Source organism: Solea senegalensis, linkage group LG16, assembly GCF_019176455.1.
Source record: "Solea senegalensis isolate Sse05_10M linkage group LG16, IFAPA_SoseM_1, whole genome shotgun sequence".
In the NCBI taxonomy this organism is placed as follows: domain Eukaryota; kingdom Metazoa; phylum Chordata; class Actinopteri; order Pleuronectiformes; family Soleidae; genus Solea; species Solea senegalensis.
In genome coordinates this window covers 15,834,597-15,859,618 of record NC_058036.1, presented here as the reverse complement: position 1 = coordinate 15,859,618, position 25,022 = coordinate 15,834,597, and the positions used below count along the sequence as shown (strand labels likewise).

At 43.3% G+C, this 25,022-nt stretch overlaps 2 protein-coding genes across 2 annotated transcripts; one reads left to right on the top strand and one right to left on the bottom strand.

Moving 5' to 3' along the window:
* Positions 1-1,838: 1,838 nt before the first annotated feature.
* Positions 1,839-5,028, top strand: cldn11a (claudin 11a). Its single transcript, XM_044046948.1, has 3 exons — positions 1,839-2,389; positions 2,542-2,706; positions 3,732-5,028. The coding sequence occupies exons 1-3, from the start codon at positions 2,164-2,166 to the stop codon at positions 4,016-4,018; spliced, it is 678 nt and encodes a 225-aa protein (XP_043902883.1). The 5' UTR covers positions 1,839-2,163; the 3' UTR covers positions 4,019-5,028.
* A 3,255-nt stretch (positions 5,029-8,283) lies between these two features.
* slc7a14a (solute carrier family 7 member 14a) lies at positions 8,284-19,056 on the bottom strand. The gene is made up of 9 exons (XM_044047961.1): positions 18,625-19,056; positions 18,051-18,287; positions 16,171-16,388; positions 15,931-16,077; positions 13,940-14,148; positions 13,703-13,850; positions 12,079-12,574; positions 11,744-11,980; positions 8,284-11,166 (listed from the first exon to the last, which is right to left on the bottom strand). Exons 1-9 carry the CDS (start codon positions 18,929-18,931, stop codon positions 10,868-10,870), a joined length of 2,298 nt encoding a protein of 765 aa, XP_043903896.1. The 5' UTR covers positions 18,932-19,056; the 3' UTR covers positions 8,284-10,867.
* Positions 19,057-25,022: the final 5,966 nt, after the last annotated feature.

Genomic DNA, 25,022 nt, shown 5'->3' with positions numbered 1-25,022 from the left:
GCGATATGTGTGTATATATATATATATGTGTGTGTGAATGAGATACAGAGTAATGGGGGAGGAGATGAAGTGTTACACAGTCTGTTTACATGGCTGGCTGCGCTTACCACTTACTCCAATGATCTATAATGTGTTTGCGTCTTACCACTTTTACCCTCGATATGACACACACACACACACACATGCTGTAGAGTTTGTTATTGTCTTCTGTTTCCACCGGCTTGCCTCCACCAGCATACTCTGGTACCTGCTACCAACGATTATTATCATAACCGATTCATCCGTTGATTTCTTTCTCGATTCATCGCTTGGTCCACAAAATGTCAGAAAACCTTAAAAGATGTGGATCGGTGTTCGTCAAACCTGGAGATGATGATGTTCTCAAATGTCTTGTTTTGTCCGTAAATCGAAATGATTCACTTTTAATGATTTCTTATTGTTATCCAGAGGAAAGGAATGAAGAAAATGTTCACATTTAAGAGGCTTAAACGATCGGAAATCATGTTTTAATCCTAAAAAAAAGCTTCAAACCGATGAATCGATTATCAAAATAGCTGTCGATTAATTTAGTAATCGATTAATAATCGATTCATTGCTTTAACTCTAGTGGCGTCGCCAGACTGGTCACTCAACAGTCCTAAAAATGTGGGTTCATCTCCAACAATTACCAGGGAAATGTCTAAACTCTCTGCGAGTCTGTGCTGACCTTTTTTAAATGAACTGATTCTAATGATTCAGTTACACCGAAAACAACTGCTTTACGAGTCACAAGTCACTCGTTTGTGTGTTTCTTTCGCGTGTAAAACGTCAGTTTCATGCTGTATTGTACGGAAAACTAACCGAAGCCGTGCCGTGCCGTGCCGGGGCAAGTCGAGACCATGGGTGGCTTTCGTTGACACCCAGCTCGTCACATGCGCGGGTATCAAAAATTCTTGAGCTGTGTTCATTTCATCTTTGAAAAGCATCATCCATCCTAATATTGTGTCCTTTTTTTTACCCAGAGTGCACCCGTTGCCTTGACGAGACAACGGTGCAAGAGCAGTGTGTGAAGCCCAAAAGAAAGTGAGCCGAAAAACATTCCACTTCAGCCAGAGTGACCTTGTGCAACTCTCCGAAGCGTCTCACTGTGTCTCTGTCTTGGAACAGATTGTTATGCAGCTGCCATGTCACGGCGCTGATGTGAGTGATGGAGAACTTAAGTCCATCCAACATGGACTGTAGGAGAAGAGACACCGTGTCCTACAACAAGAAATAATAATTAAAAAAAAAGCCCTGAATGTCACCGGCAGACGACTGCTGTGCTATATCACCCTCTGTTGGTGCCTTTGAGTACAAAGCAGTGTGGTTTAAGAACGTCCAGAAACACACACTCGCACCCTTGAGTCGCACTTCTACGTCTATTAAAACCTCGTGAACTTTAAAATATGATATACAAACACTAATATGTACAGAAATAATATATATACAGTGAGGATCTGCACTTCAGAATGAAGTATTTTCCATTTGCTGAAGATTTACTGAAGACGGTACTTGATCCATCTTACTTGTTGTAATTATCTTAATTTACTTACTTAGGTTAATGTTCTGGGCAATTTCACTCATCCAAAAGAGAATTTTGTTGGAAAATTGCTTGTGTGTGTGTGTGTGTAAATGATGGGGCTATAATATATTGCACTGACTGCACTTATTACCTACTGTGAGCAGTAGATGGCAGCAGATTCCTTGTTACATTTGCTGCCAGTTCATCCAGACATTACCGAGCTGTGAGAGACTGAGTCATTTAAGGCGAAAAAAGAAAAAGAAAAGAAAAGAAGGAAAAACAGAAACTTTGGGAGAGGCAATACATTTGTTTTTGGGCGAAACTTACCGAGTCTCTGATTGGCTGGAGGTTTTAAAGTAGCGTGTTCGCTCCTCACTGAACCTCCCTCTATAAAAACCGATGATGACACGAGCTTTTCATTCTTCAGAGCAAATTGATGGAATTACGCATTTGGAGAGGACAAAGTAAACCTTTTTAATACTGGATTTCCTTTCATGGTTGAATTTGTGATTTCCACACGTTGGTGAACATTCTCTTAACTCCCATCGCAGCCTTTTTTTTTCTAACGGTTTCTGAACTCGGGACGAGTGGTCTTTACGCACACTTTACGCACACTTTGCGCCATGGCGAACGCGTGTCTCCAACTGAGCGGCTTCCTCTTCAGCTGCCTCGGCTGGTTGGGCGTAATCATCGCGACCGCCACCAACGACTGGGTGATCATGTGTAAATACGGTCTGAACACCTGTAAGAAGATGGACGAGTTGGGAGCCAAGGGACCTTGGGCGGACTGCGTCATCTCCACTGGGCTGTACCACTGCGTGTCCCTGACACAGATCCTGGACCTGCCAGGTATAGAAAACTATTCTCCATTTGAATTTGACTGTATTAATCATATTGTTTCTGTATTTGTTTTTTTTTTATCCTATTGTCTATAAAGTTTTCTTTCTGTATTATTAGTATTATTGTATGTCTAATAGTGCTTATATGTGTTTCTATTACAGCCTACATCCAGACGACTCGCGCCCTGATGATCTCAGCCTCCATCCTGGGTCTCCCCGCAGTGGGAATGCTCCTCATGTCCATGCCCTGCATCAGTCTTGGCAGCGAAGCGCAGAGCTCCAAGAACAAACGCACCATCCTGGGAGGAGTGCTCATACTCATAGTTGGTAAGAGGCTTCACGTACAGAGAACAAGGCCTATAAATGTCATGGCCAGACAAAATGTATTTCTTTCTTTCTTTCTTTCTTTCTTTCTTTCTTTCTTTCTTTCTTTCTTTCTTTCTTTCTGTCTTTCCAACCTCATGTGACACTGACCTCTTTTAACCCCCACCACCATAAATGCTTGCAGGCTGCTGAGAGCAGAGGATGTTGGATGTGATTGTCTTCCTCTCTGGGGTGCACACATATGTACACATGTAACCACACACACACACACATTTACTGTATATATCTCTCTCTGTCCCCACAAGATCCCATCACATTCCTCTCCCCCACCTCGTTTTAATCCACACCCCGCTTTTGTCCCGCACCACATGGAAACTTGCTCGGTTCACAGTGCTCAAAAACATTTGGGCATGCAGGATTTTCCAGTGCCTGTCCATCACATATTTGACTTCCTGTTTTTTATAGAAAAACATTTTCCCTGACTCCTGAAGTGAATACCATCCAAACATCAAGTATTTTTTTATTAGTATTTTTCTTCCTGTCGCTTAAAGCAAACCTTGTTTACAGTAACACCGATAAGTCTTCCTGCTAACAAATACCCGTCTACCCCTCGGTCTGTTATTACACTGTGCCCAGCGTGAGGAAAATAAACACATCATAAAAGTTTTAACAGCTTAATTTCGTCGGAAGTGCTGCACTATGTTCTTGCTCTTGCTTGTAAAGACGTCAGACAAGCAGGCTCTACTGTGTGCATATGCTGCACAACTTTCATTTTAACTTGGGTGCAATCGTTTAATGTTGTCGCTTGTTAAATCTTAAAAAAATGTGGCTTCACAAACGTAGAAATAATGAATAAATAGGATAAGATGTGGGATGAATACACATTCTCTGGATCGTAATGTGTTGTTGTACAATGGGAACGGAAAGTTGGAAGATATTTATATCATGTTGTCATGTTGGTATTTACTCTTGTCTTCATGCCACATGTTTTTTTTTTACCTCCTCTGGTTTTCCCTTCTTGTCCTCAGCGCTGTGTGGAATGGTATCCACCGTGTGGTTTCCCATCGGCGCCCACCACGAGCACGGCTTGATGTCGTTCGGCTTCTCCCTCTACACCGGCTGGGTGGGCACCATCTTCTCCCTGCTCGGCGGCTCCATCCTCACCTGCTGCTCGTCCGACGTCTCCTCCTCCTCCTCCTCCTCCTCCTCCCCCCGCTCCTACCAGGACAACAACCGCTTCTACTACTCCAAGCAGGGAGGAGGCAACCAGCCGGCCGCCTCCGTCACCAACCACGCCAAGAGCGCCCACGTCTGAGCTGTGGGAGGCGCTCAAGTCCCCGCATGGGTGTTTAGTGAGACTGTAATTAGTTTGTATATAGAGACACGAGAGCGCGCAAACACACATGATCAGTTTCCAACGCTGTGTTTTCAACCTGAGCCTGATTGTACAGATGTATCTGATGTTAGTGTGTGTGTGTGTGTGTGTGTGTATGCAAATTGTAGGGATGGAGAGAGAGAAAAGCAAGAGTCAGACGGTTGAGTGAATCAAAAGCACTATTCACTCCGCTGTAACGTGAAATACAGTTTTTTGTTCGTTTTTTTACTTAGAGAAATATGATCATTGTTAATATTTTCGGCGGAGGCTAAAGAAGGATCGACGTTCCGGTGCAGAGAAGTGAAAACTATACTATACTAGACTTAGGGCGTGTGCTTTCCGGGTTAACTCAGGTCTGGACACTGAGCACAGAAACACAAACACACACACACACCAACGACTGCTTTAGTTGGAGCTCGACCACCTGTGGCCTTGTAGACTGAGTTATGGATCCAGAGATGAAATCTCCCGCGTGCCTTTGTTGATGAACATATTTTTAAATCGCATAAGATCATGGTCTATTTTTTCACGGTTTGTTTTTATCGTGACTCTTGTTGCAGTGTTGAACAACGCTCAAATACATTTGCCACAAATCCTTCTGGCGACTGCTGGATGACTGAATGCTGGTAGAGTTGAGAATATACAGTTTTTATAGTCTGAAGTTAATATTTTAGAAGTGCACTCGGTGTCAAATATACTCTAATTTGACTGACTTGCATTGTTTGGATAAAAGTGGAAACCACAAAATGTTGTGCATGAAACTCAGTATTATGTAGATTAGTGTGTCTTCATGACTTGAATTCTCAAAATCACAAATATGCTCTGAATACACGTGGAACCTTCATATCTCCAATTCACAATTCCATGGACGGCAGTATTATCTGGTTATTTATTGTTGTTGTTTTTTTGTTCGACATGCTTCAGTTTCATTTTCTACAATAAAGATTAAAAAAAGAAAAGAACCCAAACTGCCTTTGTCTTGTGTTTGCCGCCCTGAGGCGATAACAATGTTCTCGTCTCCCAAATCTGTATCTGTAAAGCGTCATATTTGGCTCCGTGACCTTGAATGGAATCATCACACGAGAGTTTGTCCCGTTCACGCTCAAAGAAAACACCGCACAGGCGTTTCCACACACACACACACACACACACACAGATGCATGCCAAAGCACTACATAAAAACATCTTCTCATATCAAGGTCGTCGTACCGCAGATGAACGCGATACTTTGGGAACAATATGTGTTTGCCATTATCTCACTGTCCTCAGCTTATCTTCAAAACTCCCTCTCACACACACACACACACACACACACACACACAAACCAAACACAGGAACGTCATTCTGTCAGCGCTGAATTTCCTGGAATGTCTGTGTGTGCAGGTGTGTGTCTGTGTGTGTGCGATCATGTCATTGTGATGCTGTTCCAGGCATGGAGCCCATCCATAGTGGGAGGGTTGTGTGTGTGTGTAGGGTGGGGGTGTCTCACAGCGACAAACTCCTGGTATATCGCTTCACCACTCTGTGATATCCAATCCTTTCCTGTAATCATTTTCTGATCGAGTGTTTGATTTGACCTTCCTCGCGTCTATTTTTCTGCCCCAGATTTAGCGCCCTGCAACTGCCTTGAACTCTGTCTTTTCCCAGCGTGCGTTTCTGCGAAGCTTTGAAGAGCAAAACATAAAAAAATAAAAAAGCAATATTTTGAAAGCCCCCGAGGTTCCCAGTAAAAAAAGGGAGTGAAAAGAGACGTCCTCCTGTCAAAACACAGTTGTCTTCTGGTTTATGGAAGCTTCACGCTGAGGTTCTTCTTTTGGCATGTTTTGTGCTTCTTCACAGATTTTGAGAAACACAGATACTTTCGGTCTTTTAGATATATTTAGAAATTCTTCTTATTTTCACACTTGCACACACGGTGACAGCATGTGTGCCTTTTGAATAACATCCTGTATGAAGACAGGTTGGAGACGTTTCGGGACGTGTGTTTGCTACGATGTGCTTTAACCCATGGTAATTTGCTGTGGGATTAATGCACAACTCCTTATATGGACATCCTGGGTGTGTGTGTGTGTTTATAGGTCACATATTCAGGCTTTAAAAATGTGTTTTTTTTCTTATCTTCTTATTTGCTGTTGTTATGATTGTGCGATAAAGTAGCAATAATTGTGCAGAAATCACAAAATAGACCTTTTCTCTTTGCTCTTTGTTCGTAAAAAGTGACGTATATTTCCAAATTTCACCAATTCAATCCAATTTGAAACAGGTGTGTTTATATATTTGGTGAAAATGTTTTTTTTTTTCATCAGATTGCCTAGTTGTGCTGAAAAAGGGATATAAAACACTGTATTGCACATACTTCTCTATATACTGTATGTTCCGTGTTCTAAGGGTTAAAGTTCAACATGAGATTCCAACTTTATTCTTGAAATTTGAAAATTGTATTTTGTTATTATGATTATTATTAATCATAATAACAAAAAATTATTATTATGTTTTTATTATGTTAGCTTCCAGTAGCAGTAGTTGTTGATAGTGACACTTCCATCCATCCATACAAGTTGTACAATAGTGAAAGGTGACGTGTGTGAATAAATGAGGGAGTCCTTCTCTGGTATTTGCAATAAACGACTTTCATTGTTGCATGGAAACAATATCGACAACTCGGCAAAAAACAGTGCACCCAGGAGCAACGCAATAACCACACGTATGGAAGAATCCATTTAAAAAACATTTAACATAAATATATATAAAAAAAAAAACTACATCATACAGCTTTGTGCCAAAAAAAAAAAATATATATACAGAAGAGAAAACAGAATATCTAGTTGTTTCGCGAGAGAAGCCAATCTCAACAAGTCCAACACACACACACACACACACTGACTGGACACTTGGCCACAGCGAGCACAGAGCACGGGAAGAACATGGCGCGTCGTCTCCGAGACAAAAGAAACCAAGCCTTGAACTTTGAAAGCAGCGTTGGCAATAATTGGATTATGTCTTTGCGGTTGACTTTCTCGTTAGAATTATTAGTATTAAAATATTTTCTTTCTGCACGTTTTCACGCCTAATCACTCTGCGGCGCTACTGTCGTCCAGAGAGACCATGTCCGAATCCTTTGAAAGGAAAGAGTAGAGGTTTATAAATGAGCTTTATCTTTCTAAAGAGACTACGGTTGTTAAAAATATAGCTTTAGCAGCACAGAAACACAAAGTGAAGGCTGATTAACTCCACCCTGTTCTTTTTTGTGTGCACACTTAGCCCAGGAGGGTCTATGAATCAGAAACAGCTGTATATAGAAAAATACTTTTCTTTTGGTTCTCTCCTCTCTTTTTTTTTAATGTACTTTTTTTCCTCTGTGTCATATCAGCGCTAGACTAATACTTTCAATTGTCAAATGAAATACCGAGAAAGTAGGATTTATTTTAAAAGAGAAAAAGAAAAGACCATTTCACTGTTCACTTAAGTCACCGTGGAGGAAATAACCCCAAAAAACGCTCGACCCGTCTAAAATCTCCCGCACATGGAAAGTAAACAACTCTTGAGGACTTTGGCTTGCAGAGGTTGTGGTTGAGAAAGGGGATTTACAGGAAGTAGTATATATACGGCGGAGATCGAGTCATTCCCACACCTCTTGTGTTTGCTACATGTTCTACTCCCTATACCTGGCTTGAGATTATTTATCAAGATTACAAGTAGGATAGAGAATTATGTTACCATTTGGCTTGAATGTGGAAAAGAATCTGCGTCTGTGGTTTGGTTGAATTTATTTACCCTGGACCCGGACACCGGATCCTTGAGCAGTGGTTGTTTTTGGAGTCGCGGTGCGTCGGCGAAAAGCCTCTCGTTTCACCAGGTAGAAGAAGCAAAACGTGCGTTTGCTTTGGTGTCGCGTTCTATTGTGTCTCGTCGCGGTCAGTCGCCGACATGCAGGTACAACATTTACAGCTCGGGCCTCGTGCGTGACGGCATGCTGCACATTCACCAGACAGTTCACATTGAGGCGCGGGTGTAGACCACAAACACACACACACACACACACACACACACACAGCATCCACACAGAGCAGATATAGGTATAGAAAGTTTACTGTACAGTTCGGTGTTTTCGACTGAGTTCGGAGGTGATGTGCGTGGGGGAAGGTGTTTGTTTGTGTTTGTGTGGGACACAGTTTTGTGTGCATGTGCTGTTTTTTTCTCCCCAAAAACCCCTGTCACGTCCAGGAATCGTACATATTGAGTGATTCTGCATATGTGTGGACACTAAATTACCCCAATTTATATGTTTCGTTGCTATGCTATGGCTAAACTGATTAATCATGATTATTGGCGGAACTTTGATTGTTGTTTTCAATGTTGAGCTGTTAAAGTACTCTCCACACCTTAGGGGATCCATTTAGGGTTGGGAGACACTGAACTGAAAGCATTGAAATTTAAAGCTGCAGTGTGTAACCTTTGTTGACGTTATTATTCTGCCTTAGTTTGGTCCCAGTGGACAGAAATGATATTAACAGGAGCATTTTCTTTGAGCAATAGAATATAGTATGCAATTTGGACACGAAACCAATCGCTTCCTGTTAAAAGGATGGTTTAAAAAGGCTGCTGCAGTTTCTTTGCCACAGAAACGGCAGCATCAGCCAGTACAAATGCAATTCCACTAACTTTGACCTGTCCACACATGAGGGGACCTTGTTTTGAGCATGGGGTGAACATGAGAGGAGCAGAGGTAGGGTGTGGGGGTGTGGGTTTAGCGTGGCATCCTTTGATTTAGTGCATTAGACAAGTAAGGCTTCCCTGGAAGGGACCGATGCAGCAACAAGGGGGCACAAGGAAAAAAAGAAAAGGTACGAGGACGACAATCAGGGCGGACAGCAGCAGCTATTGTAGACGTAGCCCCACCCTCCACTTAATAACAGAACAATATCGTATTTGGTATGTGCCAAAACCCTTTTCACGGTGCCGTGAGTGCATACATTCTTGATCTGGAATCGAACCCTTGACCTCGGCAGCGTTAGCTTACGTGTCCCACACATGGGGTTATACAGGACCTTAATCTGATTGACTTTCCACAGAATCTCAGGGTGCAGCAGCGTAAGTGCATGTGAAGTGGGACTTTGATGCAGCGGCTCTCGCTCACGCTAAGCCGGGTTAGCGGCGAACCAGAGGGGAGGGAGGAGCCAATGCTTTTACGAGAAATCAGGGGATGGATTCCAGACACTCTGAAGTGAAACAGAAGCTAATGGATCGAGCATCGCCGCTCCTGAACGCTGACGGAAAACCAGACGCGGCGTTAAATCACCTGCGACTTGCGACGGGGGGATGATGATAGATGAAGATATTGAGGAAAGGAGCGAAAAGCAAGAGAGAAGAAGAAGAGGAGGAATTACATTTCCGTTCACTTGAAAAAGAAAGTAAAACTTATTTCTAGTGTGTTTGCGTTCAGTCAACGGTTGTAAGAAAATGACTAGTGCAGGGAAAGTGGCTATGATATGATTAACGATGATTAAATCTTAGGAAGAAACTGAAATACCCTCACTATTATATGATATAAAACGGATATGACAATTGTAATAATTAACAAACGTTACACATTTTGGATTTAGGGTGCGAAGTAACGATCGAATGAACTAAAAATAGAATTCCTTCCCAACTCTGGTAAACAGCAAGGGCTACATTGACTGAGAGGAGCAAACAGAAGAAACGCCATCACAACAAAACATGCGCGTACGGTTTCATCCTGTTCTCTCTCTGTTTCGCTTATCAACTTTATCTCAGGCCATAAGTTTTTTTTGTTTTTTTTTGTTAACAAATGGATGGATTCTGAGTTTCCCGCAGAGAGTAGAAAGAACAAAGTGAAACAAATACCTACACGTACTGAACACACGCGGGAAAACAGTCCGCGGGGGCGCACGTTACATCGACACGCCCGCGCGACAATCCGCGTGAAAGTGAACGTTTGATTACACCCTCACGCGCGAAAAAAAAAAGAAGTAGAAAACAGACATAATTAGAAACTCGCACGCACACACACCTACAGTAGATGAAGGCACTATTGCAAGCAAAGTCCAAGTACTATTTGTGACAGAAAACATCAACACCATTTTCCCAGTGCACTCCTGAGTCCCTTGGGCTAGATGTTAGAGGTCAGGGAGACTTTCTAAAAAGTGGTTTTTCGAGGGCATGCGAGGCCGTTTCCCTGCCTTGAAAAATTAAATAAGCAGAGCGAGTCCAACCTGGATAAAGGAAATCGCTTGGGCTTGGCACGCTGTCTAAACTTTTCCTGCGTGTATGTTGAAACAGGAAGAGGAGAGGTGCTGATTCATCTGTCTCTCACTCGTCGCCTCCTTCTCGCCCGCATCCCGTGAGTTCTGAGTTATCGGTTTAGTGCGATGGTTACATTGTGTGTCACTTCTCGCCGCGTCTGCACTTTCGCCGCGTGGGTTGAGTGAAGTCCGGGGTTGGGGTAAGTGAATAACAACGATAAGACACTCGTGACCTTGACGTCCGTATTTGCTGCATGAGCAGAGTAACCAAGCGTGGTTGAGCGAGGTGAAAGGAAAAAACTGCTCCTCCTCCTCCTCCTCCTCCTCCACTGCCGGAAAACAATCTAGCCCAAGGGTTAGACACAAAGAAATACACACACATGCAGGCAGGCATGCGCGCACACAAACACACACGCACACACATACAGATGATCACTCATGCGCTCACACAACTGTCCCCCCTTTCTCTTTTCCTCAGGCAACAAACAAGGCAGTACATTCAGGGTAAAACAGAGTCAGTCCCCCTTTAGAAATCCATCGGATCCTCCTCGGCGAGACCATGATTGGCAACGGTCCTGTCGCCGCCTTGAGATGAGATGCCCTCACTCTCGGGTTTGCCCCGGGGGGGTGGAGCGCGCCCCGAACCCCCCTCGGTCGCGGCCCAGGGGTCAGTGGTGGGCGGGTAGAAATCGTCGTCGAAACCGCAGAAGCCCTCGTCCACGCCTTGGTCGTAGCGCTGGTAGGTGGAGGCGTGCACCTCGTTCTCTCTGGCCGTGATCTCCAGCGTGCTGTTCCACATGCCGTAGCCAAAGTAGATGAGCACACCTGAGGAGACACAGAGCTGTTGATCAGTATGTGCGCGCTTACCTTAAAAAAAAAAAAAAAACATATCCAGTGGCCTGATTTTAAAAAGGCAGAAAACCTCGACTGTAAAAACCGTTCCTCCCACTCATGAAGAAACACAGCAATGCTCCCCACACACACACACACACACAGTAAGAAAAACACACAGATGTCCAGCGGTGTTTCTGTACAAGCAAAAACAACTCTGCTGGACAGCGGCCTGCGATAGATCTGACTTAATATAAGCGGCGTAAAACAACAAAGGAGCGACAAGTTGAACCACATGCTACCACACATGATACCCTCACACAGACACAGATGCTCAGAAAGATACAGCAGAGGCAGGAAATGAAAGTGAGACTTCTTGTTCTTCGTTAAGAAGAAAAACAAACTGTAAGCGAGACACACACTCGGCTACACTGGCTAAAATGAGCCTTTGAGTCAAGTGAGTCATTGTTTATGCCGTCGCCATCTGCTGTGGATCTTGGCTTCAAACCTGGCCATAGACGACAGAAACGGAAGACACACTGTCGTCCCCGTGCGTGGATCTGTCACTCACCGACAAAGCACCAGATTGAGAAGCGCATCCAGGTGATGGCGGACAGTTTAAGCATGAGGTAAATGTTGACCAGCATGGCCGCTGCGGGCACGAAGGGCACGCAGGGCGCCATGTAGGGCAGCCGCTTGGGGTTCTCAGGTTGCTGGAGGATGATGATGACGAGCAGGGCAAGGGAGAGGATGAAGAGGATTAGCAGCAGCAACGCCCACCAGTGGCCCTCTCCGATGTAGCTCGCTCCTGGTTGGAGAAGAAAAAGACAAAGGGAGAGGGATTTAATTTGTCGTCGCACACTTTTTTTTCAAATTCCCATGGGAATTCTGTTCGGGATCCCTCACCAAAAATGATGAAGGAGCAAAAAGCGAAGATGATGATGAAGAGCAGCAGCACACACACGGTGACTGTTTTCCCCGTGGCTGGAGTCGGCCTGTCCATCTTTCCCGGGAGGCCCAGTCGGATCCTCAAGGTGTAGTAGCGCGGTCCAATCAGCTTCTTCAAGCGTCTGGACATTCCGCTTTCTGATTCTTCCGCCTCGATGCCAGTGGTCATGTCCACCGTGCCGTAGTTTGGATGACTGGCAGTGTAGGCGGTTTTATCCGGCTTGCCGATCAGCATCTCGTTGTCGCCCAGCGACGGCAGGTTCTTCGCGCCGCAGGTGTTCGTCGCCGGACCGCCATACTCGTCGGCCTCGCTGGTCGGCGAGCACGCCTCTTTTTCACACTCGGCCAGAACACCTTCCTTCCTCTTGTTGTTCTGCTCCTCGGAGAGGAAGTTCACAAAGCCGTGGATGTCACCCTCGGGCTGGTAACGTAACAGGAGCACGCAGAGACTCACCTGCAGAGGAGAGGAGGAGGAGACTCGGTGAAATGACTTTAATCAAAGGCCGACAGATGCGTGTTAAGCCTGTCAGCACCACCCGACTCTCTCTGTGTTTCCCAGCGTAGTGGTGTTTACATTTCCTGTTTCCTGCCCCGTGGACGTTCTGATTCAGTTTCATGTCATGATGGAGGCAACAGCAAAGACAGCTGTAAAAACACAAAGAAAGCACCCGCGAAACGGTTCAGATGTGAACTCTGCTGCTCAAAAAAAGACTAGTTGTTCAGGAGTTGCATGGGTTCAACACCTCTCACCCCCGTCCACCCCTGAGCTGCTGCTGTATTCACATAAAGACTCCCTCGGGCAGGTCTGATAGTATTGCTTGCAAGGTGCCATCACATCCAAATGATGTTAAATCGTTTCTGTTCACAAAGACCAAACAGGGGCAAACGACAACATTGATATTAGAGCTGCAAATAACGATTATTTTCATAATCGACTAATCTGTCGATTATTTTCTCGATTAATTGTTTGGTCTATAAAATATCAGAAAACCTTAAAAAATGTTGATCGGTGTGGATCGGTGTGGTCTCCCAAACCAAAGGGATTCACTTTTCATGATTTCTTTGTTATCCAGAGCAAAGAAATGAAGAAAACACTCACATTTAAGAAGCTTAAACAATCGGGAATCTTGTTTTAATCACGAGAAAAGCTTCAAACCGATAAATCCATTATCAAAATGGTTGTCGGTTAATTCAGTAATCGATTAATAATCAATTAATTGATCAATTATTTCAGTTCTATTGTATAATATTGAAATTGCCTGATGGGTTAGTGGGTCTCCTTGTAAAACATCTGGGAAACACCGTGAGATAACCTTCAAGCGAGAACACAGAGAGTTTGTTGACTAATATTCACATACTGCAGCTCCCTCCATCACCACAACCCCAATCCCATTGGCGTTACAGACTTACGGCTTATCTATGTTTACAGTTTTCACATAATTCTATATATTTCATGCATTGGCGGGATTAACCGAGAGCATTAGCCTGTAAGGATGAAAAACACAGGCTTCTCTGTATGTCAACAGTTAATACGCCGCTGGTAATAAATCACCGTAGCTTCTCTGCGTTATCCACCACTTACCAGGGTATAAGCCAGCAAGGTTCCTATGGACATCATCTCTATGAGGTCTCTGAGGCTGACGAGCAGGGACAGCAGGGCGGCCAGAAAGCCAGACACCACACAGGCCACTGCGGGCGTCTCCGTGTAGGACGACACATTCGCCAGGAACCTAAACAGACACAAGAGATGAGCAGACCGAGAAAATAGATGTACAGTACGTTCATCGACGTTGAGACGTGAGAGCAAATCAGCGCTGACTTAAACAGCAGGCCGTCCCCCGCCATGGCGTAGATGACCCTGGGCATGGGGAACAGGGACCCGAGCAAGGACACGGTGAGCCCGGCTATGGAGCCGACCGCCACGATGTACTTGGCAAACATGCAGCCGTGCACGGCAAACATCTCCATGAGCGGGGCGTCGGCGTCGATCTCGTTGTAGGGCACCATCAGAGTCAGGATCACGGAAACCTGGATGGAAGAAGGTTAAATACAAACAGACAACAGTTAATTACTTGTGTTACGGCATTTCAGTTATTGTAAAATAATATACATTAATAATAATATATACAGCCATGGTCTACATAGACCATGTAAAAAGTGGACTTCCGGTTCTCTCTCATGAGTCCAACCACAGGAAGTAAGACCACTGAATAGCCACCAGCAAAATAATTCCATTTGATTGAAAGTTGACTTTCCACTTGAATTACAATGCTATTAAATATTTACTGAGGAGTTAATGGTCTTAATTACTCGTTTTTAGGTCTACTTTAATAGAACATGATGTCAGTTTTGTAAATTAAGATCCTCAAAGTAGCACGGAACATGACAGGAAATGTGGCCGTGCAAATAAACAGATCTGGACATGAACCCGATCAGCTGGGAAAACTCTGTTTTGATTGGATGTGGTGGAAAACAACCACTTCTTAATTCTTCTTCTGAAAATCACTGTGACCTCATGATGTGACCAAATGTTTCAGAACCGCAGCCATGGCAACCTTGTTTTCTCAGCCTTTTAAAGAATGTTCTAATTCCATAAAGATGTCAATACTGAGTGAAACAAAGTGTTAAACTGGAGCCAAGTGCGCGCGCGCGCGTGTGCTCGTGCTTCCTCATGTCTGACATGTGAAATCATGCACGGCCATCTGTCACTGTGAAACTGTGCTGCATTAGAGGGATTTGCTTGAACAGATCACAGACAGAGAGAAGAAGAAGAAAGACTAACCCTTGCAGGGGGATATAGATCAGTTTCTCTGTAGTAGCCTGGTGCCCTTTAACTCCAATCCAGGCTGGTTGAATGTATGTGTGAGCCGTTCAGACGCGGTATTACTAATCTAGGTGGATTCTGAAAAGCAAACCCTGCAAAATGTGTTTGCCTGAGAAGGCAAATCTGACCACAAACGCCATCCTACACTGTCGACCAGTGATTGGTTTGCACAAGGGGATTTTCAGCAACCCCCGTGGTCCTGTTTTTGTGATATTGTACTGCCTGACACTTGCTCAAGAGCAGACTACAGTGTGTTTTTCACTCCACATGTATCCCAGTAAGAGGATCCAGATGGGAACAAAAAAAAAATAAAAAAGTTAGAGAATGAGATCAGTCGCGTAAAGATGGATATTAAGGGTGGTGGAGAGCAACACAAGTAAAGGCTGACATAAATTAACAGATGTGACTGAGAGACAAAGTTTTCAAAGAGCTGCACTCTTTGCCCCCGCAGGCAATGCCAAGAAATACTCCCTCCTGATTGGCCGATGGTACACGGTACCCATAGCAACAGCCATGCGGCGCAAAAAATCTGGCGTTGAGCTGTGTGAGCAGAGCATGTAAGGATCACAGATGAGATGCACACCCACATGTCTGGAGACGAGGGGGCGGGGCCATATCAGCCTTTCACTTTTTTGGATTTTTCCACCTCTCTGACGGGGTGGGGTAGAACTTGCACGTCTGTATTCCAGTAAGCGGATAAAAGGAAGACTCTTAAAACCTCACTTCGAACCACGCAGCGAACCAAAAGAAGCCACTGAAATCCACTTTTGGTCTGGACGCAATGTTTCCTTGTACGAGACATGAGGTTTTGATTTGAGATGTGAAAAAAAAAAAAACTCTAATTCAAAACACTGGAGTCAGTGAGCCGAGTCGCTCCACCTCACTATCACGTTAATGACTCATGACTTTGACACTTAACAAGATTAAGGTGTTTTTCTTAAACGTCCCCACTCAAAATGTCTCCGTGGTCCTCTGGGGAAACTTACAGAGACGTAGGCCGTGAGGCAAGTGATGAGCGACGCTGTGATGGCGTAAGGGATGGACGTGTTGGGGCTCTTGGCCTCCTCTCCCGTCGTTGCAATGATGTCAAATCCAATGAAGGCGTAGAAACAGGTGGCTGCTCCCTGCATCACCTGGAACGCAGAGCGGCGGTTACAAACAAGGCGAGAAATTGCCCTTTTCCTGCATCAAACTTGACGTGTCTGTGTTTGTGTTGGTGTGCCTACCCCTGACCAGCCGAAAGGCAGGAACCTCCCCTCGTCCCAGTTCTCTCCGTTGACAAAGAACAGCCCAGCAATCATGATGAAGACCCACACGATGAGATTAATGACATTCAGCACGTTGTTGAAGCCCACCGAGTTCTTCACTCCCAAAGCCACGATCACCGTCACAAGCAGGGCGATAAGCAGCGCCAGCAGGTCAGGGTACGACTGCTCGCCTTTACCTGGAGAGGAAACACACACGGCTTAGTACACCGTAATACACTGAAGTGATGGAGACACAAACTCTGATACATTAGCTATCGTCCATTGTTTGTTTATTGATTAATCAGTAGTTTAGTCCTAAAACTGTACTGCAAGACTGAAGTTGATCCCTCACATCTTGAGGGGCTTCAAGAGGTGCCTTAAACTTAATTCACTCTTCTTTATATTTCCTCGCCTGGCAACATCCTAGTGCTGCACACAGGAAGTGACTCGTCCTATGTCAACACGGACGGAAGCAAAGAAAGTGAGTCGAGCAAGACGGCCACAAAACACAAAGAAGCGCTCACACAACTTTCAGTGAATTCACAGAAAGAAACAGCCATTTGTTTGCCCCACCCACCTCTGCACTGCTGCTGTATACACACAAGTGCTCCCTCAGACAGGTCTGATTAGTATTGCTTGAAAGAGCCCACCTTCATATGAAGGACGCATACATTATACAAATACTTGTTACATCATCAATGTTCATGAGGCCAAAATAATTACAGCAACAAAAATGACCATGAGTTACGTACTGCAGCTTTAAATTTGGGCGAACGTTGTCTTTACATCCCTTGTGTTTGTCTGGCTAATAATTTAAAACCCAAAGATTTTAAAGAAGCTACATCCTTACATTTGTTTGCCAATAATAAATATTTAGGACTTTTACTTGATACATCTTTAGTTAAAATGGACAGACGACACAATTTGCAAAAGCAAAACTAGTTTCTAACTAGAATGTGCTCTGTCTGCATCATCCATGAACCTAATTCACCGTGTTCATGTGACACAGTGTGTGACAGGAGAGTCCACTCTGAGATGTATTTTCAGCTTCGAGGGTGTGGACAACCTGCCGTTTTATTTTCAGCAGGAAGAGGAAACAGTCGTTTCCATGACGGTGTGGAACAGCTGGCCCTAGCTGCTCGTCATGTGACCGCTGCCGCTCCTTTGTCAGTGTCCAACAGGAAAGGACTGTCAGGACGGTAGCGTCCAGATAGCGGCAACAGTTGGCACGCGCGTCAGCTATAGCATTACACCACGTTAGCACGCATTTCCATTAATGGCACACATTACGACATGGAAAACACACGTTGCGCGGACCATTGGAAAACCAAGACGTTACTTTCCATCATGACATGATTTCCAAGATGAAGGAGAATTGACTGTGGGTTGAATTGATGGTGCCACGCAAAAAGAGTCGCCCAAGACACACATACTGTGACATGGTTTATTAACTCAAGAGTCTATAGACTGTCACTCATTCCAGGAAAAGTCAGGTTCATGCCACTACAGCAGGAAGTATGTGATCATCTCCTGTAGAGGAGGAAAAATCTAATTTGGTCACGTGGGTGTTGGTAGTTGATAGTGGAAAAAAAAAATGTAGATTGTGCTGTTGATAAATGTTTTATGTAAAGTAAATTAAACTCACATAACAGCATTCTGCTCCTGTTCCCTCGTTGTTTCTATCAATTTCCAGCAATATCACAAGCAGAAATATGGGCAGACATGTAATAACCCAAACCAGGAAGTCATGATCAGAATAACTATTTACATGAGTTTTCTAATTGGTGCGTTTGCATAGAGCATTTTATCCAATCAGGCTTCTATTCTAATTATTCATGTCCGTATGCCGGTCCGCTCACCTAGGCCGTTGAGCGTCCCGATGTGCTCGATCATGAAGTTGCTGATGCTGTGATTGGCCAGCGAGTCGGCCATGCTGCTGAGCGCGGACGCCCCCGCCGCCGTGCCGATGAGATACTCCAGAATCAAGTTCCAGCCGATGAAAAACGCCACACACTCGCCCACCGTCACGTAGCTGTACGTGTACGCCGAGCCCGTGGTCTTAGGCACGCGCACGCCAAACTCCGCATAACAGACTCCTGTGGGAAAGGGAGGCGGATGAATAAAGACACACACGGGTTACACACACTGTATATCAGTGACGTGACTGCATTATATTCCAAGTGAAAGGCTACGCTGAAATTATTGATAGGACCATTAAGGTAGTGGTAAAATATCCCTTGAGTGCTTCTCATATTATAGCTTTGACCTTGTAATAATTAAAAGACCTTTCACATGAATCATCTCAGTGTAATGGTGATATGACCGTAGCGTCTATCCCGTGCCATATAATACGTTATAGTCGGCCTAGTGTGTGTATGTGAAAGAGTGAGAGACAAGAAGACAAGTTTCTTAATGCATTCGCCTCAGTCTCACCTGACAGTATGGAGGCCACGGCGGCAATAATGAAGGACACAATGACCCCCGGACCGGCCATTTCCTTGGCAACCAGCCCGGAGACCACATACATCCCTGTCCCGACACAGCTGCCCACGCCCAGTGACACCAGATCCACTGTGGACAACACCCGGGCCAGTCTGGTGCCGTGGGAGCTTGTGCCTGACATGGCTGAATCCAACATAGACTCCACAGGTTTGGTCCTCAAGACGCGGGACGTAAAAGTGTTCCATGCCGCGCCCCACTGTATCCTGCGAGGGTCCATCTTTCCTGCCAGGCCGCTCATACTGAGAGCTTAAGGTCAGAGTCTGAGGGGAAAAACTCTACAGAGAAGAGTAGGAAGATACCGATTCTTTTTCCTTCGTGCAAACAGCTGTGCAGAGAACCGAAGACAAAGAACGATCTCGATTCCAAACGGAAGTTGCAGGCGTCTCCTGGTAGGCTCCTGGTTTAGTTGAAGGCCGTCTCAGTTCATGGCGAGAGAGAGAGTTACCTGGAACACAAGAGTGGGATGCTTTATTTTGAAGCATCGCACAGTTATTTGTCCAAGACGATGCTTAAATTTGAGTGCACACACCAGGACCACAAAAGTCCCCCAGTGTATCACATTCATTCTGTAAAGTGAAGCACACGTGAATAAGGAAAAACTTAATTAGCAGTCGTCTCCTTGTAGCCCCTGTTGCTATAGTAGCCGAGCTTATGACCGACGGTGACGGGAGCTTAATGATACTCTCTTGTTTGCAGCAGGCATATGAAGTAATACAGTATAATTACATGCACACACTTGTGCAGTTTAACTTATCATCTTCCAATCTGCCTCTCCACGAGTCCTAATAGAGCAGTCGCTATTATTTAAAATGATTCTGCTGTCGACTTCACAAATCTGACTTTACAGAGCTAGAGTCTCTGCTACTGTGGTACTGTGCTTGCTTACACTTCAATTTACTGGAGTTTTATTGTACATTTTTACATCACATTAACAGTTTCCCACTGAAATATTAAGCTCTAATATTTTATTAAGCTCTTCGTCTTCACAAATTTATTGCCAGCTATTATCTTTGCAGCTGACGTTTGGACACAGGCTCAAAGTGAATTTGTCCACTATGGAAAATGTGTTCAATAAAAAGACTAGTTCAAACTTATTGACATCCAATTCCGAGATGTTACAGTCATTAACTGTGGACCATTCAACCTCTCCCTTTCTCACTCTCTTAACAGCAGCGGGCTAACGTTCACCAATCATCCACTTTGAACAACAAGAGCGAGGTGCTGAACAAACATGCGCTCACGTACAACACACCTGCACCTGAGCAATCATTTGAGGCACTCGAATAATGGCTGCAATTACCCAGCTGGTTAAGCAGAATAGGCCTGTGCTGCTATTGTCACTGCTTACTTAGAGTGTGACGGTGTACAGTCATGGGAAAGGCTCAAAAAGTCATTCACTTTCCAGGGGATGGTAAATGTATCATAATAGTGAAATAAGCTGGCACATTAAGACTAAAAACCCTTCAGGTGGAGGCCCATTACATTTTGAAATCGACTGCAGGGAATGTATTCCGAAGATTATATGGATGTTTGGTTCTGTTAAATTCAGCAGTATCACTTATGAAACCAGGTTCTTGCATGTTTGACAATTAGTGTGGAAGATATTAAATTATCGCTGGTATACTCCATTTGTTATCGTCAATTAACTGCTGATTACAAAAGAGGAAATCCAGGAAATTCTATAATCCAAAATTGAATTTCTACGTGACGGCAGCACTCCTATAATTTCACCATTAATGAGACTGTGTGCAGGTGTGCGTGCTCCGAGTATTACTCACGTTGTGGGGACCTGCTGTAAATCCGTTTACGCACCCACATTATGGGGACTTTCTTCCTTATGGGGACATAAAGCAAGTCCCCATAATATACAGTAATACATTTTAAGGTGAAAGATATGTTGTATAGTTAGGATGAGACTGTGCATGTGTGTGCTTGCCTGTGTGCGTGCGTTTTGCACATATTTGTTCTGTACTATGATGGTAAACTGAATATCTCTGGTTCATACTCCTTGTATGAACAGCGTGTGTGTTTATAGGTCACATATTCAGGCTTTAAAAAATGGTCTTATGTCTCGTTGATGTGTTATGTTAAAGTTATGATTTGTGGTAGTATAAAGTCACAATAATTGTGCAGAGGTCACAAATTAGATCGTTTTTCTTTGCTTTATGTTCATGCAAATGAGCCAAGTGAACTGTGTCGTATTTCCAAATTTCACAAATTCAATCCAATTTTAAGCATTTCGGTTTGTTTATATGAAATGTAATTTTTTTTTTTCATCAGATTGTCTAGGTTGTGCTGAAAGAAAAGGATATAAGACACTCTATATTGCACATTCTTATAGGCTCTGTATAAACTGTATGTTTATGCAGCTAAAATGCTCCGTGTAATCAATAAAACAGATTAAAAAAAAATCATTAGTTACAGCCCTACAGCATCACAACATACTGTATATTTATGACAAACTCTTTAACAGACAATGTATTAAATCATTTCAAACAAATCAGGTTATTCCTCCTCTGTGGCTATAGTTGCCCTGTGGTGTTGAGCGTGTGCACTGTTGGAACAGCGATAGATCAACAAAGCCAAGCGACACAAAGCGCGGTGGCAGCAGGTGCTCCATCTGCTCTGTGCTTGAAAGTTTACCTACAATATTTCCTGGGACAAAGGTTAGCCCTGAGACCAATGAATGTCCACAGCAGCAGCAGCAGTGTCACAGTGCTGTCCTGCATCTGACAGATACGTTAACTGAGCTGAGCTAATCACTTTCTGGTTCCCTAAATATTTTTAATAGACTCTCTAACAAGGAAGGACACAGGTCAGCCAGTTGCATTACTTACATGTTAGTGAGTGTCCTAGATACTGTCATTTCCCAGTAGGTTACTGTGTTACTTTCTTGTAAATTACTCTAAATTGATGGCTGTAATAAATGACTGTTCCTATATTAATATGGTATTTTACTGATGAATCACAGTTCGACATTCTGTGACAGCCATTATTTCACAATAAAACACACAAATATATAGATATATTAGAAAATGTATCCAAGCTTCAACTAATGTTTATTTTCTCTATTAACTGATTACTATCGTCCATAAAATGTCAGAAAACGCTGAAAAATGCATGGAGCAAAGAAAATAGGGATGGGAATCAGTATCGGTCACTATCGGTCCGATACTGGTCAAAATCACTGGGCTGGATATCGGACGGATAAAAATGTAAAATCCAATACAATCCAAAAATCATACACTGAAAAAATCAGCAAAAGCATTTTAGCTGAGTCATGCTTCGGCTGTTTATTTCTTCTTTTTGGGGAGAACGATATTTTGCGCACTTGGCGAATTATGTCTTTGAAATGACTTGGCACAAATGTGTTGTTCACAGCCTCATACGTTCATAAACGATCTAAGACGAGTACCAGTATCAGTAGATATTGGTATCGGACACAAAAAAGTGGTATCGTCCCATCCCTGGAAGAAACCAGAACATATGCACATTTAAGAAGCTGAAAACTTGTTTTAACAATTGCTCGCAAACCAATGAGTTCATTATCAAAATAGTTCATTAATAATTCACAGTGTGCCAACGTGAGGTTACAGAAGACAAAAACTACATAGAAGCGGTGGCTCTGCTCAAAACTGACACACGATACGAGCACCGTCAAGCGAATGCTCAAATAAACGACTTCGCCCTGGGAAAGAAAAATATCATTAGACACGATGTAAACAGCAGCAGGTGGTTCTTTTCCAATGGCAGCGTCTCCATGATGATGTGTTATCCCCTGACTCTGTTCTGCTCTGCCTGTGCTATAAACATGTGAACTACTCAAGTGTGGATGTCGGCAGTAAATATCAAATGTATTTGTCACAATCCACAGAAAATGTGCATGTGTGTGTGCGTGTGTGTGCAAACATAACAGCATGAACAGATAAAAAAGGTCAGCAGCGTGAGTGAGAGAGAGACGAGAACAACCGTCACATCAGTTGTGTGTGTAAGCAATGCACTGCTATTGTGTTACACAGGCAAGCAGTGTAATGGCAAGTGCTGCCGTTCAAAGATCAATAGTTCAAATCCTGCCGTTACAGTCATCGTCGTCAGTCGTCTTAGCAATGGTGGCTTTCCCTCTCCAGACGAGTGAGCTGTCAGAACATCCAGCCCTGTGTCTAATCAGCCATGACTAAGCTTGTCTCTGTTGTCCAATCCTGCCCCTGTCGGAATGACTGGTTGTAAAAAAAAAAAAAAGAAAAAGAAAACCTGATTGAGCGCTCATTGACTTTCTTAGCAAGCGGTACATTGGCTTAATACGGCCGAGAGCCTTTCTGATACACACAAAATCAACCTGGCAACCGACACCGGGCAAATGGCCAGAGACGTGTTCAGTAGCACGCAAGCAAACATTTGTCAAAATCTATCTTTTATGTGTTTGCCCCAGTATCTTCATCTCCAAGTTAACCACTGCTTTTTGGGGGAAGTTGTGAATAGAGCGCGTCTGAATAAGTCAATATGTACAGCTGTCCTTGTTTTGATTGTGTTAAAATGATGAGATTAATACAAATTAATGCATTTTCAATGTACTGTACTGCCTGTGTTGTAGGTGTAAATGTGTTGTCCTGTGATCTATCCAGGATGTACCCCCACACTTGTAACTCTTGAAGGATGTGCAGTACTGAGAGAAAAAGACGTAAATATGATTTTTCTTGTACATGTTAACAACTAGAGGACTTGAATCAAGCTTCCGCATGATAGGTATGGGACATGTTGGTAGGTTAATTGTTCTCCAGTATTCATTTTGCAGATATACCTTTGTCCAAATCCAAATGATCCAAATTTCCTTTGATTTGAGTATGTTTCGCTTTGGTGTTTTTATGTAATTGGTAAAAGGTTGTGCTGGGAAAAAAAAGAATATAAGATACACTATGCTGCAGAGGTCATCAAAATACACTCCTAAGTAAAAACTATTATTATTATTTTTATTGTTAGTATAATTACTTGTCTAATTCTGTTCTCTTTTTATATCATTCTATGAAGAGAAATGAAAATATACTTCTCTTCATAGAATGATATAAAAAGTCCGATTTTCTTCCTCGTACAAAACCACCCACTAAAACACCACCAGTCAATGGCTGGTCACAAAGCGGTGAAGTTGAGTCCCTGAATTCATTTTCTTTCGCTTGGCTGACTTTGGTAGACGGTCTGGCTGACTACAGTATCCCATATCTGACACATCTAATGAGTGTGATTCCTCATAGGAGACCACAGAGAAATATAGCCGCCTGCCAGCGCGGTTCTGTTTCTCATCAGTCACACTTCAACCATCCCTGTCCAACCAAATTGTCCAGGGACTGATTTTTAAATAAGGACTGTGACGCTACTATCACTTTCACCGAGCATGCTGCCCAACAGGCTCAATAATCTTCTGGAATAATCTTTGTTTGGTTTACTAATGTCACAGTATCAATAACTGAGTAAAGTGTCCTCACTGCAGTGTAATCTATCATGAGACATGATTTAGTAAGACCTCTGTGAAAGGCAGATAATACAACGTTAAATATTTTTATTTAACGTTATTACAAATGGATTTTTTTACCCATATTTTGAAGAGGAATAATACACAACTCCTTATATAGACATCCTGGGGGTGTGTCTTTATGGGCCATATTGTCAGGCTTTTTATGGTCATTTTTGAGGGGGTTAACTGTGTTGGAGTTTAAAGACTTTATTAAGAAAACATGAGTAGCAATAATTGTGCACAAGTTTTCATTATTCTATTCTTTATTATATTATTTACAGAGAGCCGAGACAATTTTGAACCTTGACTTGTTCCCAAAATTTCACAAATTCAATCCGATTTGAACATTTTTGAGTACTTCTTGCTCAGATGCGTTTTTCTAGTTGGTGAAAATAAAAATAAAAATCTGTTTCGTCAGATTGCCTACACGTTGAGCTTAAAATAACGGATAAAAGACACTCCATACGCACATAGCTATAGTCTCTGTATATATATGTTTTAACATAGTAATGGAGAAAAAAAAGCAGCCTAAATGCGTTGTGTTCTAAGTTGTTATTCCTACAGGTGGCAATCCAGGCCGTGTCTTGCTGATTTACATGAACTAATCTAAATTGTGTTTCATCTCAGAGCACACGGTTTATTGCAAACATGCAAAGCACAGATTTCACTTCATCTTGTGGCAGAAAGGATGGAGTCAGCTGACATAAAAAAAAGCAAACAAACATGTTGTAAAGCCACGGCTAAGCTATAGCACTAAACCGCACGACACATGAGGGAATCACACTTTGGGTATCTTTCATTTACAGCTTTTATGTCTAATTAC

Excerpts from the sequence above, each read along its gene's own strand:
- cldn11a (XM_044046948.1), top strand. The coding sequence starts at position 2,164 with ATGGCGAACGCGTGTCTCCAACTGAGCGGCTTCCTCTTCAGCTGCCTC. Across the intron at positions 2,390-2,541 it reads ACAGATCCTGGACCTGCCAG|CCTACATCCAGACGACTCGC; the intron begins GTATAGAAAACT and ends TTTCTATTACAG. Across the intron at positions 2,707-3,731 it reads AGTGCTCATACTCATAGTTG|CGCTGTGTGGAATGGTATCC; the intron begins GTAAGAGGCTTC and ends TCTTGTCCTCAG.
- slc7a14a (XM_044047961.1), bottom strand. The coding sequence starts at position 18,931 with ATGAGCGGCCTGGCAGGAAAGATGGACCCTCGCAGGATACAGTGGGGC. Across the intron at positions 18,288-18,624 it reads CGTGGCCTCCATACTGTCAG|GAGTCTGTTATGCGGAGTTT; the intron begins GTGAGACTGAGG and ends CCTTTCCCACAG. Across the intron at positions 12,575-13,702 it reads CCTTGCTGGCTTATACCCTG|GTGAGTCTCTGCGTGCTCCT; the intron begins GTAAGTGGTGGA and ends TCTCCTCTGCAG.